The sequence below is a fragment of the Drosophila navojoa genome, chromosome 2 (genome assembly GCF_054131105.1).
Source record: "Drosophila navojoa isolate 15081-1374.11 chromosome 2, UAZ_NAV_1.0, whole genome shotgun sequence".
Classification (NCBI taxonomy): Eukaryota; Metazoa; Arthropoda; class Insecta; order Diptera; family Drosophilidae; genus Drosophila; species Drosophila navojoa.
In genome coordinates, this window is record NC_142890.1 from 19139990 (window position 1) to 19155010 (window position 15021).

The 15021-nt window shown below is 36.7% G+C and overlaps 1 protein-coding gene across 1 annotated transcript; it reads right to left on the reverse strand.

Annotated features, from left to right (window-relative positions):
• Positions 1 to 4253: 4253 nt before the first annotated feature.
• On the reverse strand, positions 4254 to 5757 carry LOC108651168 (mitochondrial import receptor subunit TOM40 homolog). The gene is made up of 4 exons (XM_018100652.3): positions 5243 to 5757; positions 4852 to 5177; positions 4539 to 4763; positions 4254 to 4465 (listed from the first exon to the last, which is right to left on the reverse strand). Exons 1-4 carry the CDS (start codon positions 5522 to 5524, stop codon positions 4345 to 4347), a joined length of 954 nt encoding a protein of 317 aa, XP_017956141.1. The 5' UTR covers positions 5525 to 5757; the 3' UTR covers positions 4254 to 4344.
• Between the last annotated feature and the right edge of the window lie 9264 nt (positions 5758 to 15021).

A 15021-nucleotide genomic window follows, 5' to 3' on the forward strand; every position in this document is an offset into this window, starting at 1 on the left:
GCTTTTCTAGCTTCTTAATGCGCTCAAGCGCATTTACTTTTGATTTCGCCTTGGCCACTTACTTGGAATTCAGTTCAGTTCAGTTCGGTTCGCTTCGCTTCGGATTGCTGTTGCTGCTGCTGTCACCTGTTGCTTCCACTTGTGAGGCCAGCCCCGCTGTCCCCCCCGCTGCCACCGCCTCCATATGTGAGCTGATTATGTTAATGCGCTCGCCAAGTCAAACGCCATTTGCGGTGCGTGCGAATTGAATTAAAAAGTTCACTGAAGGACTGCCTCGCAATTGAATTAAAACTTTTTCAATTTTATTGCGATTTTATGATTCGTGCAGTCGAAATTAAAAGTAAAACAAGTCGAGCAGTAATTAAAGTTAATTTACTTCAGGCTCTGTTAAAAAAAAAACCTGACAAATTAGGTGTTAAAAATAGGTGAAGAAATCAGAAGCTAACTTTATTGAGTTGATGTGTATAAAAAGAAAAAAAAAAATTGTTTTCATTATTTTTTTTTTTGTACAATTAATTATTTATTTAATTAATTTTTTTTTTTTTAATTTTTAGAAAATATTTTAAAATAAATATGTATATATTAATAATACATAAACTCGGCATATGCTGAATTAAAAAAACTTTTTAGGAATGCTGAGTAAAAAGAGAAGAGATATATCAGTATACCTAGTATTCTCTCTAGTCCAGGTATAAGTATGGACATCTTTGGGAGCATCTCTTGGCTCGCATCTATTGTTAACAACAGCTTTGCGTGCTGGCCTGCATTTAAGGTTGCTTAAGTGGTCGTCAACCCTCGGGGCAGGCCAATGGAATTTGGCTGAACGGGGAGGTTCGGCAGTTGGTATATGTATGTGTGTGCGTGCGTGTGTCTGTGGGTAGGCAGCAAACAAAAATTCATTAAAATTTTGCATATTTTTAAAAACTTGAGTGACCCGCGCTGTGCCTCTGGGGCATTTGTCGGCCTTTAAAGTGGCTCCCGCAGTGCCAAATTCTCTTGTTTATGCCTCGTAATGCGGCAGCTTAAGGCCTTTACCCCGAAAAGTATGTTGCAGAAACCTCTAGCCGCGTGTAAAATTTAAGCAAAGCCAAACAAAAAAGCGGCAAAAAAGTTTTTAATATTCGGATAGCTTTAATTAAATATGTTTTCCACTTGGCAAGCCCAAACGAAAAAAAAAAGGAAATAATAATAAAAAATTATATTAAAAAACAAAAACAAAAACAATCCCAAGAAGTACAAAGCTAACTGTGGTGGTTTGTGTTTGCATTCTGGTTTTGTTTTTGTTTAACATGAACAGAAATGTCGATTGCTGCGCAAACAAACAAGTTTTTCCGGCTTTTCTTCACTGTTTTCTTTGTATTTGGGCTATGCGTGGATAGAGAGCTTGACCTGCGTTAGCGGTGCTTCAACCGGTCTAATGGTGATGGCAAATACTCAACTTGCAGGCTTAAGTAAAACACTAATCAAGAGAAGAGTCTTACGGCTTGAAATTCTCTTACTCATAGAGCTATTACATGGTAAGGGAGAACAATTTTGGTAAAAGAGGAAATGCAATAAGTATGTCAAATATGGTATACATAGGGAGAGTAACCTGAAGGGAATAGAAATGCTAATTAATAAATTCGAAATTAGAGTCATAAGAGAAAAATCAAGAGAAGAAAGTTATGAAATATCTTTATGAATGTCTTTTAAATTATTAATATATTTATTATTAAAGTTTTGTCAACGGCATATTGGCATCAATGAAAAAAGTTTTCAATTATTTCTTATTCTCAGTTCAGTTCAGCTCAGTTCGATCTTTTGCTACTTGACCGAAATGAAATATCATTAAATATGTATGTATGTATGTATGTATTTAATTTAAAGGGCTGCGCTGCGCTTATCAGCTGACTGGCATCTTTATTATTAATTTCTTTATTAAATACATATTTTCTTATACTCTTTGCCTTTGTGTTCCGAGAAAAATGCTGCTGAAAGGCTTTCAACATTCGTTTCTCATTCGCGCTGCTGCCATTGATAATAATTTATTATGGATTTCTTCATTTATATATGTATATATTTTTTTGTTGTTCTCTGCTCTGTTTTGTTTCCAGCTCGTTCTTGTGCTGTGCTGCTGTTTCTTTCATTTGCTGCTGGTGTGGGCCTACGAGGAAGTTTAAATAAACATAAAATGGCGACACGAGCATGAATAAGGCAGCAGAGACGACGACGACGACGTCTGCATATGCAGTATATATAAAATTTATATCATGTACACTGTGACACCCTTTCACACCCACACACACACAACTCTCTCTCTCTCTCTCTCACACACACACAGACAGCACCCGCATACAGCATATGAAAAACAAACAAATTGACATGCCGATGCCGAAAAAGCAAACAAAATGTTGGCATAAACGGGCTGAAGCCGAGATATGAAAGTTGGGCAAAAATCTTTTTGCTGTTGGGTAAATGTTTTAAAAATTGTTGTAAAATTCATCGGATATGAAAATCTAATGATTTGTAAAGTTGCCGATAAGCGCGAGGCGCCCTCTGGCGGGCGGCAGCCATCATCGACGAGGAAAAACCGTTGCGAATCGGTAGGCAGAGTGTAAAAGGATTTTCCGCATTTATTGAAATATTAATATTTACTTTTTCCACCAGCGTCACGCATCCGATTGTGTGGGTGTAAAATTATTGAAAACTTTTCGCATGCAAAGTTTGCCCTGGCCACATTCTAGGGACTATCCTTTAAGTTTTCGCATATGCGTAGAGCACAAATGTTTGTACAAAAGAACAGTCAATGGCCCAAAAGTTTTGGCATTCAAAAACAAAATCAATTCAAAGTTTTGCATTTCCCCACCTATTCATTTTACTCGTTCTTTTGTGGGTCAATGGCGCTCGGCCTTTGGCTCTCGTCTGCCCAGAAATGTTCTGATAAACCATCTGGGACCGCTCTCGATACGAGCGGATTAACAGCCATTATGTAGTAAATTATGCTGAAACTCAGCTGAGCTCTAGCATTTCGCAAATGTATTGTATAAATTGTATTTATTTTAGATTTATATTTTTGCTCTTAAGCAAAATCTCTGCTCAGTTTCAAGCGAGTGGCATTAAAAAATATTTACTGTGTCTAGACTTTGCTGCGCATAAATCAAATGCATCGGCCAAAGAGTCTTACTGCAGTTTTTCGGCCACAAAAACAAGAAAAAAAAAACACATATGTATATATATAATAAAAAGTAGAAAGCAAAAGTGTGCTGCTTGAAAGCATTTGAACACGAAATACCCTGAACGCTGATGATTTAGTTCAATTTGATTTATTGCTGAGAAAAAGCAAGTAAAACATGTAAAGGTCTAAAAGGATTGAAAATAATGTATGTAAGATTTTCGTAGAGATCAAAATTAATATAGCATATAGCATATTTGATCGTAGTACAGTCATTTTTACCCCGCAGTCATCTATCCCCTTGAAATAAATTATTTTTCAATAAAATCTTTTATTTTTCGCCTTGCCATTTCGAGTTATCGGGACTCTACTGTATATCCAGCATTATATTCTTTGACATGATCTTATTATGAAAAGTATTAATAATATTTTTAAAGTCATGCCTCCTTGCGTTCTGTTACAGGGTATGAGAATATAATAAAAATAAATAAAATTGTTGCCATAATGTAGTTCTCAATGTGCGTCTGTCTGTGTGAATGTGAATGTGTGTGTGTGAGTGCAAGTGTGTCTGCGTTGCGTATACTTAATGTGCAGCGTGTGCCCGTATTACCAAACTGCCAAAATGCGCATGTGTGTGCACAAATACGTCTGTGTGTGTGTGTGTGCTGGCATTTTATAAATTTTATTTATACGATTGCGAGTCAAGTTTGCTTTGGGGCTTCTCTGCCAGGCACCGCAAATGTATTTAAAAGTCGAGCGTAGAGAAAAACAGGAAATGGCAATTAGTTTGGCCAAGTGCTAAGCATTGAATATAGTTTAAGCTTTGCTTTCTATTGGTTCTAAGAATATTTTATGATGCTGTTTTTTTCTGTGCAAAACACAGGAGTTGAGCAAAAAAGCTGTTGACTAAGCAAAAAAGAGTTGCTTGGCTTGAAATTTATAATTATTATTTATGTATGTATACTTAGAAGACCTTTACAATATATAGCTTTAAATGGAAGCAATTTCAATACTGCGACAATGGAACCCATTTATCTATTTATATCTATGAGCCTCTTTGCTTTCGCGTTTTACACCGCCCATTAACTCACAAATTTGCTGATTGAACACCAAACATTTCTTAAATTGTATACACGACATTTCTCAGAGAATTTGGTAAAAAATATAATTTCAACATTTCAAATAAAAACATGTCAGTCTCCGCGTCTTAAACCGCTCGGATCAAGCACAAATCGCATTCCGAACGCAAAGCGATCTGTGGGCAGACTCATTACCACACTGAAGCCCATCTGCAGTGGTATGTGCGAAAGATATCTGAGGGATAGAATTGACAGTCATTAGAGAGCTTATCGTTGGCATTTTTATTTGTAATATATGCCTGACGTACTTGGTCCACATGAAGCCAACTAGCGCATCAGAGTCGATCATGCCATGCACGGCGCAGTTCCAAAAGTTCCATTGATAGCATATGGTTGCGATTGTTTTGCGTGTATTGCGATTCCAGGCCAACAAATTCGCCATCTGGATTTGCGGATGGATTCGCTGCCAATAGCTAACGTCCAGGCCCTGACGCGAAACTGTTGCCGCAAAGGAATAATGATGGTGGGAGTAGCTGCGAAAGATTAGGATGATGGATTAGGCCTTTGGTTACAGTTACCACTAGCTATTAGTCCTCTATATACCCTACACTTTCTACTCACCGTGCAGCAAATGCCAAGTCTGACATTACTTTCTTTGGCTCATTCCACTCTACCAGTAGTTCGCAGCCGATTGCCCAGTGCTGGGAAATGGAACGCATTACCGACGAAGTGCAACGTCCAGTCTCGTTTCGCACATTGTACAAATTTGTTGTCCAGGTGTCGCAGGGACGTGTCCACTCGATTGTATATTGCGTCTCCACGGGCGAGGCCTCGCCGGCCTTTTGGAAGACAGCCTCCAGGCGCAGTGGCTTGAATGGATAGTAAAGGAGGTTCAAATTGGCGGCCAATGTGGTGGGATGTATGTCGCCGACAATTGTTGGCGTTAGCTGTGGGGAGAAATCGAATTAGATTGAACATGTTTAAGAGTTTTCAGTTCTCATCTTGCATTCACCATGAAATCATCGACCATACGAAACGTGTAGAGGCCCCCAAAGCGAAAGCCTGCGGGTCTCACATGACTCAGGACCCAGGCGGCCGATATGAATTTGTTTGGCGCCAGTCGATGATAGTAGTCGAGCTCGATGCCATCATAGAATTTCGGCATCACATTGTGGGCGAGGCTGTGCAGCGTTTGGACATTGCCGGGATTCTTGTTGTTGGAGACGCCGCCGTATCGCTGAAAACAGGATGGAAACTTATAGGCAGCAAAGGGTGGACACGAATTGCAGGACATGCCACCTAAATCTAAATCAAATTACTCAACTATAGATGTGCAGAAACAGAGTGAAAATTTATCCAAATTAAACTAGCTTGAGAGGCTTGAGTAAATTTTGGGCTTTTGTTTTGTTTTTTGTTGATTTTTTTTATGAAAAATTGTTAATGTATTTTGTATTGAGTATTGTATTCCACACTCAATTAACAACAAACGAAATGTTATACCGATCTCCATTCCCCACTGCCTCAAATATCCAACTATGTAGTTGTAGGTGTAGTCAAAAATTTATGAAAGCCCCCCGAACATCAGCTGCCAATTGTCATTTTATGCGCCATTTCATGCAACGCCTGTCACTAAGAGTCTTCCCTCTCGCTCTCGCTCCGTTGTCTGTGTCTGCTTGTCTTTCTTTTCCCTTCTTTTTTCTCGGCTGTGTGCGCACAGAGCTCTGTCATCCTTTTCGTCCTTTGGCACACCATTAGGCGCGTTTCACACTTTTTACATTATTTATGGGACATACAATTTGCCTGGGCAATTCGTTTCTTTGAATACCCTATAACTGTGCATTGCCCTAAGTAAGTATGTAACGCAAACAAAACAAACAAACAAAATAATATGCAGTCCATACTGTAGTTAGTATACATATACTACATAATGTCGTATAACTAGTAAATTTATAAATTTTGACACTCTACTAAAAATCGCTTTTAAATTCAATATATATTCATACTTATATTCATATTAAATTATATGAATAAACATATTAAATATAATATATATATTTAGCAATACACTTTTACTATATTAGTAAGTCCAACTATATGAAACAATTTTCTTGCTAAGCTATTATTATCATTTCGATATTCAATCAGCTAAGCGAGTGTATTTGGACCTCGTTCAGACAGTTGAAGCCTTCCACCTCGATTTTCGCCATTGCGATTGCCAGCGACTCATCTCATTGGCGATTCGGCATTTCATGTAATATTTAAGGCTTGCCACGAGTCCGGCGGATTTCGTTTGCAATTGAGTCGTAGATGGGGGTCTGGTCACCCCGCGTTCAAGCACAAGGTTGCAGAACAAATGAACGATAGTTTTCTTCCTTTGCCGATTATGTTGTTTGATGTTGTGCTCGTGAATCATTTATGCCAAAGGCTTTGAAATAAAATCCATAAAGTGCTGCCGGCAAAGTAAAGATGCATGTAAATCTAGCTCAATATTTGCTTTATATAGCTATACATAAATGTAAATAGGTGCAAGCTGTAGTTGAGATTAAGTTGATGGCATTGATATTGAACTATAATATCGACAATTGTAACGAATCAAATGTTCTGCTGCTCATATCGAAGCTGTACTTCTCGCCTCTCGGCGCTGACATCGGCAGCAACTGGTTGAATCGCATTGCAAGACTCAATAGCTCTGCTTGTAGTCCGTGGTAGATCTGGTATTTATAGGAAATGTGTATAGCTGGACAATACGAATTGGTCTTTTTGTGTCATGAAATTGAGAGGAACAGGTGCATATTTGTCATAAGAAATTTTAGCATTGATTGCCGAGGGCTCTTCAGACCACAGCGCATTGTTTATACTCTGCGAATGCGATGAAATTTTGGCGGAGGGTAGAGTATAATGTTTGCGAGGCAAGCTATTTGCAGGATCTGGATCAAATGGTACTGGAGGTACTCTATTCAAAGTGATGTATTTTAGAGTTCTTTATTTGTCTCTATTCCGAAAGCTCAGCTGGAAATTAAGGCTACTTGTACTTACTTAAATATGTCGAGTAGCTCAGCAAATAATATGTATATATCATATATACCTTGAAAATGAATATATATTGTGCTTTCTAAAGAAATTTAAAAACTTAGGGTGCATGACTTTGGTAAGGGTATAAGAGCAACAACAACGAGAATGACGCTGACTGTTGGCTGGCTAAGCCGATTTCTAGTTAAATTCTTGAAAGCAAATGCAAAACTTGTTTGCTCAACAGCTAAGTCGCGGCTTGGACCTGAACATTATGCTTTGATTCTAAGACAGAGAGAAAGAGAGCATGGGAGAGAGAGAGAGAGAGGGAGAGAAAAGCACAGAGTAAGAAAGTGAGAACAACGGAAAGAGAGGTAAGGGTCGTACATTACTTATTTAGACGCCGCACTTAAATTTGTCACTCAAACAAGCTAGCTGCCTGCCCAGCCCCCGATACAGAATGTCTTTGGACTACTCGCAGGACTCAGTTTCCATTTGCCGCCATTTGCTCTAATTTAATATGCTAAAATATTGCAAGCCGCATTCGCAATCGCTAAATCAAAGCGCAGCGACCGCAAAACTTTTGCCAACCACAAAGCTCAAATAGCGCTCCGAGAAGGCGGGCATAGAGAGAGAGACAGACAACAGGATAGAGAGAAGGAGTAAGTTGAGAATGAAAATGGAGTTGGCGATATGCAGATGGTATATATAGGAATAGGCAGGCAGGCAGCAAGACCGCACGATAATCATGAGTAAACAGGGAGGCCGCAGAATTTCAAAGACAACTCTCTTTGTTTTCCAAATGTAATTTAATTATGTGAAGGTATGAATGTTACAGACTAGCTTATACCCTGTGCTCAGTAAGAAATTATAGCGTGTTAATAATAGAAAATTAATTAAAAATAAATATTAAAATAAAAATCATGCTGGAAAATAAAGATTAATAATTTAAACAATTTAAAAAAAAAATAAATTTGAGCTGCTCAAATAAATTAAGTATACCACGTGTGTGCCTAGCATAATTATCGAATAGATTAATTATTGCATTTTCCCTTTTTCATCCTAAACACCGCATATATTATGATCTAACAACCTCTATAGCCAACATGCTCAAAATTCAATTCACTTTGCTAATTTAAATTTCTCATTAAAATCGGGTTTGCATATTTTTGTTTTGATTGACTAACAGGCTTTAATGAACAAATTCTTTTTATCTGTGTATGGCATTTATTTACGGGTTTATTTGCTAGTCAATAAATATAATAAACAATTAAATTTAGCAATATTCAGAATTTCGCTTTTGTCGTGCTACGCCTGCGGACACGCCCCCAAGAAAGATACAAACATTTAACTTATGAGCTTTTTCAATCAGTCCGATAAAAGGGGGCGTGGCAATGTGGCCAACACACGCACACACATATAAAAACGAGTATTCAAATGCATATAAATTAAAACTGAAATATAAATGATAGGGCTGGCATGATAAAAAATAAAAATAAAAATAAACTGCATGTGCATATAGGCAACACTTAAAATATTTACTGTTCTGGGGATAGTGGAAATTGTAAAACATTTCTCATATGCACGAAATATCAGAAGACAAAAAATACATAAATAAACGCAGAGGAAATGCGAACTGAAAACAAATTCAATCGCATCGCCATCCACAAAAATGTATTTATTTATTTGCATTTGTATTTTATTTATTTGCAACTTGTTCGCTTGTGTAAAATGCTTGCTACAGACGTGTTTATTTTTTAAATGACTCATTGTTATTTACGTATTCGCAATATAATTTAATTTTATTTATTACGCGGCAAAAAACTCGTTTTTTTTGTTGTTTTCTTTCTGTTAGTTTTCGAAACAAACGCGGAATGTATTTTCAATATTTTATAGAGGTTTTTTCTTTATATTTACTATATACGTGCATTTGCATTGATCAGCGCGATTTTTTAGCTAGACCAGTGGGCGTGGCAGTGTCCACACTTACAAATTCGTTATCAATAAAAGTTATTTGCACGTTCTGTAATCTTATTGTGTGGAGCCACAGGCGAAAGTATTTGATTGGAAAATAAAATATGTGTTTAAATAAGTAAAGCGCATGAGAATTTACAGGTATTTGGCTGCCTCTGCATTCTTTTGTTCTCTATTTAATATTTTATTTATAAACTATATATTTTCAGTTTCATTTGTGTACAAAAACTCAGCCTACATTTAGGTCAAATATCTTTTCTTTTTTTTTTTTTTGCACTTTGCGCAAATAACTAAAACTTATGCTTGAATCTTAAACAGTTGTGCAAACACATCTCGATTTGAGTCTGTTACATTCTGGTCCATTAAATATTTATAAAAAGAGGACGACAACTCAAAGTGACTTCACATTGACGAACCCTGGCCCCGAGGCACTTTTACTGATTTTGCTTTTCACAAATATTTGCATACCGTTGCCTCGATGCCTCAATGACTGGCTGACTGACTGTCAACACGTTGTTGAGCAAAGTGAAAGAGTTCTCTCAGAGTGTTGACTGGCACTTGGGCACGATTTGCATTAGGCACAGGTTATCGATAAGGATGCGTTAGCAGCTCCACAGCTCTCGCTGCCTTTTGTTCGCTGTGGGCAGAGTGCCCTTAGCTTGGGCATCGCCCATCCATTATTTTGTAATTATTTAAGTGCCATTTGGGCAGCAGGTGGTGGGAGTGGCCACGCCTATCATTGACCAAGAAATGGGCCAGGGTCAGTGCCGGGCGCGGGCGGGTCCGGCATCAGGGCCAATAAGTGAAAAAATCAAAAAGCCATAAAAACTTTACACAATCGAAACGTGCAAAAGTTGCTTTTTGCTAACGCAAGCAGCACAAAAAAACACGCCCACACATACACGAGAGCATGACGAGGGCATAACGACTAGTAGATACTCTAAAAGAGTTAGATTGTAAATATATATATATATAATTAAATTACAAGTATATTTATTAATTAGTATTGAGTATTTATTGAACACATATAAATATATTTTATTTATGCTTCATACTAAAACCTAAACTTAGGCAGTATGAAATAGATGAATATTTCTATATGGATAAAAATCTGGTGTAAAATCGGAAACAGTATCGGAAACTATATTAATTCGTAAAAGTCTGGTAAAATAAAATATAAATATGTATTCATAACCTTATAGTTGTAGTAGCTTATTCAATATATATACATTCTGCAAAGCGCTTAAATCACCTTGAATAGTTTGCAATATAGGGACTATTCATGTGTCACATGTTTCACCAAAAGTTTCAGCGATATTTGGTTAGGGCATGCCTAAAATGGCAGACAACAAAATCAAAGTGCGGCCTGTGAACTTTTCTTTTTGCTGTTCTTTACCAATTTCATTTTTTTTTTCTTCTGATGCCAAGATTTTCTTGCTCGACAGTGGGCGGAGAGGGGGTGGACACTAAGCGAAAATCGACTCGTAAAAAAAAGGGAACGTTGGAAATAAAAAACGCAAGAAAATTACTTTCCGCTCTACAAATTTTGCAGAGGCTTCTTTCTCGGAGTCAAGCGTGTAAAGTAAGTAAAGTTGCGAATAAAAACCTTTTCCGGCTTTTCAGCCTCGATGACGGCCTTTGAGGCATTATGTACTGACAATTTTCATGATTATGCCGCTTATGCCGTGAGTGTCCAGCAACAACTGTCGCCCACTTGCCCACGTGCCCACTCCCCCCGTCCCTGTCGCACTGCCTAGTTGGCAGCTCTTTCAGCCGTCTAAACGCAGCTGTTAAGCCTTTTCCGTTTCCGTTGGCCTTTTTTACGTGTGCGGCTTACTTGGACTTGGCGCCTGGAGGGTCGACATCTATTGATAGCCATTGAAAGTGCAGACACACACATGTATATATACAGATATATACGTAAACACACACGCTGCTGCTGGGGGCTACCAAAACGGAAATGAACATGGGATTTCATTCAATTTTTTATTCCAACATATTTGAGAGTGTGGGCACAAAGCGTATTTTGTGTGGCTCTTCGGCCTGGGGACCAGTTGTTTCTCTTTGTGTGCAAGTGGGCCACAGCGCTGGCTATTGCTCGGCAGCTCAGCAATTTTCTGGTAATTATAGATAGGTGTCTGAATGCTGGCTGTCTGCGAGTGAGATAAAATAAGTTGATATTAAATGGAGCCATAAAACGAAATGACAATACCTGAGATAGCTGACGCTTAACTAAAGGTTGCCAAAGCGAGCCTAAGCTCTGTTAAAGCATTCAAATATTGAAGCAGTAATTTCATTTGTACGAATTCGCTAAACGGGCTAATGAAAAGGTTGCTTTTTCAAATTATTAATTTTTATTTTTTCTTTAAAATAAATATAAGTAAATAGGCCAAGTGAAAGGAGACAGGCACAGGACTTGGTTACATTTAATTTTTTGTATATTGAAATTACATGTTTAATATTGTAATTAGAATAAATAATTTTACTGAAATTTGTGTATTGCTTTTAATGAGAAGGAAATTCTGTTTCGATTTCCCCTTCCATATTTTTTATAGTCTTTTTTAAATTAAATCCTAAATAGTGTATTTAAAATGAATAATTTAACTAGAATTTTTAATGAGAAAGAAATTCTGTTTAGATTATCCCTTCCATATTTTTGATATATATTTGCATTTTAGCTCTCTCTCTCTGTCTCTTTCTCTCTCTCTCTCTCTCTCTCTCTCCCTCTCTCTATCCCTCTCTCCCTTACTCAATGCGTTTCATCTGTTTTCCAATATATGCTATGTACATTTCTCCTCTAGGATTGACATAAAAGGAAAGTAAATTAAGCAGCTGTAAGTGCTTATTTCATTAATTGGTAAAGCAGAAGTAAATGCTATTTCCAATCAGCCATATAAAATTGTCATAACGTGAAACTCATTGTGACATTTCCAATAAACAGCAAAAGCGATACTGGCAGCTGCTGCTGCTGCCCAGCTAGGGGGAATCTGTATTGAAGTTCGACTATTTCTGGTTAATTTACTGCGAATACAAAGCGCCCAATATGCAACATAAATAATGTTGAGCATTTGACATAAATAACTAAGGATGGCCAAAAGCTACCGACTCAGCCCAACTTGGCTGTGGCACAGCTGCTGCTGCTACTCCTGCTGCTCTTGCTCCTGCTCCTGCTCCTGTTGCTGGCTGCAAATGCTCTGTAACTGTTACAATTAATTAGAAACTAACAAAGTTCCACTTGCCAAGGCGCTAAACTTGTCCCAGCAGCTTGAACCGAAGACTGTCGCGCACATAAAGCGCTTTTAATTGATTTTCCCGTTACGTGCAATGGCAAATTGTCGTCTTGCGGCAGCTAACTCCTGCGGAATGCTGGAGCTGAGCGCGTGTTATCTAACTGCAGACATGCGATAGTTAGAAATATCGCAAGTGTACTATACGATATATTGGCTTTGAATGTAATGCAATGCTTCGATATTGATGAACAATGAAAGAGCTAAGAAAAAGTTAGGCATTTCATTATTATATTAATATTGATTTTATCTAATATTAATATTAAATATTATATAAAATTATTTAATGTGAATATTAAATATTATATATAAATTTGATTTAAAATCAATTTTCAATATTAATATTAAATATTATATATATGATTTTATTTAATATATAATAAATATTTAATTTTATCTAATATTAATATTAAATATTATATAAAATATTGAATATGAATACTAAATATTATACAAACATTTTATTTAAAATAAATGTTTAATATAAATATTAATATTATATATATGATTTTATTTAAAATAAATTTTCAATATTAATATTAAATATTATATATAATATTACATATTTGGTAGCCATTTATAATATTTACTATATGTTCATGTCAACTTATTTATCTCAAAATAGTTTTTTTTTTTAAATATTATTATTTTATTATAATTTTCAGCTATAGAATTAATTATTAGTTTTAAAAAATATTCTATTTAGTGTTTTTATTATTTATTTAAATTATTATTTTTATAGTCTACTTCGACTATACCGATTATATTCATTGCCTAACATTATGCAAGTTTACTTCAATATTCCATATTTAATCTCATTTTATCTCACATTAACATTTCACTTTCGATTTACATCCGCACTCGGCCATCTCTAGCAACAGCTGTTGCCGTCTTATACACTCCGTCTGGCTGCGTCTCCTGCAGTCCCTATTTCAGTGCTCAGTCTCATCTAAAACCAACTGTGGTTCTGGCAGCCTCTGTAATCGTTCATTCATTCATTCGAATTGTAGTTAATTAATAAATTATTCCATGCGATTGAACCAACAATGGAAAACTTTCGTTAGGAGCGTTGTCTCCGCCAACTGGACTTTAATTACCTCCTCTCCCCTCCTCTCCTATGGCAGACTTTTTCAGCTGGCCCATGTCCTCTTTGGGACGGCTTCTTCGCCGAGCACCCATACGCATATAAATTACACTTTTTGCAATTAAACACATTTCGATGTTAAATACGTAAACGGGCATGGATGGCACACAAAATGTTTACGGCACGCACATGTTGCGTATACGCAATGTGCTAAACACACGACAACTCGTAAATGGCGCATGGTCGTGGATTGCTTGCGCTGTTTTTAGAGATATAACCCGAGGTATTAACTTCGTGACCCTGCATTGTAGTAGAGCTTCGCTCTGCCAGCCCCCGCCCAATAAATAACATTTTCATTTTATTTTATGTCCGTTTTGGGCTTAGCCCCGCCCCGTCCTCGCCCCCAGCCATTGGCTTGCGGACTGCTGGTGGATCAGGTGTGCCGCACATATTGGAAATTTATTAAAATCGTAAAATAACTTTGCGAATTTCTCGCGCTTTTATGCGCGCTGCTTTGTGTTTAAGTTGAAATTAATTTTGTGGCTTGCGCGTGTTTTCGTAGCTAAAACGAAATGTCGATTCATGAAATTAAATGCAGTAATTATACTCTAATACAATGATTAAATGCCAAAACCACATGCTAAGACTTAAATTCCAGCACTTTAAGTCGTCTTCTCTTGCGATACAAATTTAACTAAATTTATATTCTACTCGTATTATATGTATATAAGAGGTGCATTGACTGAAAATGCGAACTCATGGTAGACTTTTTATACCCATTCATGAACGTGAAATGTCTATTTTTTTATTATTTTTAAACAGGTGGAGGGTGGCAGGGATGACCATCGCATAATGACAAAAATTTTAACTTGAATAAAAAAGAAAACTGGGATTATAGAATTATTGAGTTGGCTTTATTTCAAGTTAGAATCCGCAGAGTTAAAATATTATTTATTATTATCAGGCCAAAGACAATAGTAAATATTTTATCAAAAATTGGCTTCAAAATAAATGCTGAAAATCAAATATTGTTTAATACTGAAGTACTCAAAGTTTGCATAAAAAAAAAAAAAAAAGCAGAAATAGGAAAATAAAATATCCTTAAAGGAAAATTGAATAAAATGCTGCACACAGAAAATATATGATTTTTATATATAAATAAATATACGTACATGTATAAAGAGATAGTAAAGTATACGGCATTAGACGAGTCTTAGTGTTAGGCTTTGGGGGAAATGGGCTCAACTCGAGTGCATTTTGCTGAGATGCAGAAATGAAGTAAGCCATATCAGATTTTATGCCATTTGCCATAATAAATTTAATTAAAAGATCAAATTGACTGAAAGTGCTCCGAAAAACTTGGCCAGCGACTTAAGCGAGGCCCAGCTCTAATAACTAGCCGGCCATCTGGCTTTGCAGTTGCAGAGTGCAGACCAG

What these genes read in the sequence shown, in the direction of transcription:
- LOC108651168 (XM_018100652.3), bottom strand. Translation starts at nt 5,524, where the DNA reads ATGTCCTGCAATTCGTGTCCACCCTTTGCTGCCTATAAGTTTCCATCC. An exon ending in GTATGGTCGATGATTTCATG is followed by an intron (nt 5,178 to 5,242) that starts GTGAATGCAAGA and finishes TTCTCCCCACAG; the next exon opens with CTAACGCCAACAATTGTCGG. An exon ending in GACTTGGCATTTGCTGCACG is followed by an intron (nt 4,764 to 4,851) that starts GTGAGTAGAAAG and finishes AATCTTTCGCAG; the next exon opens with CTACTCCCACCATCATTATT.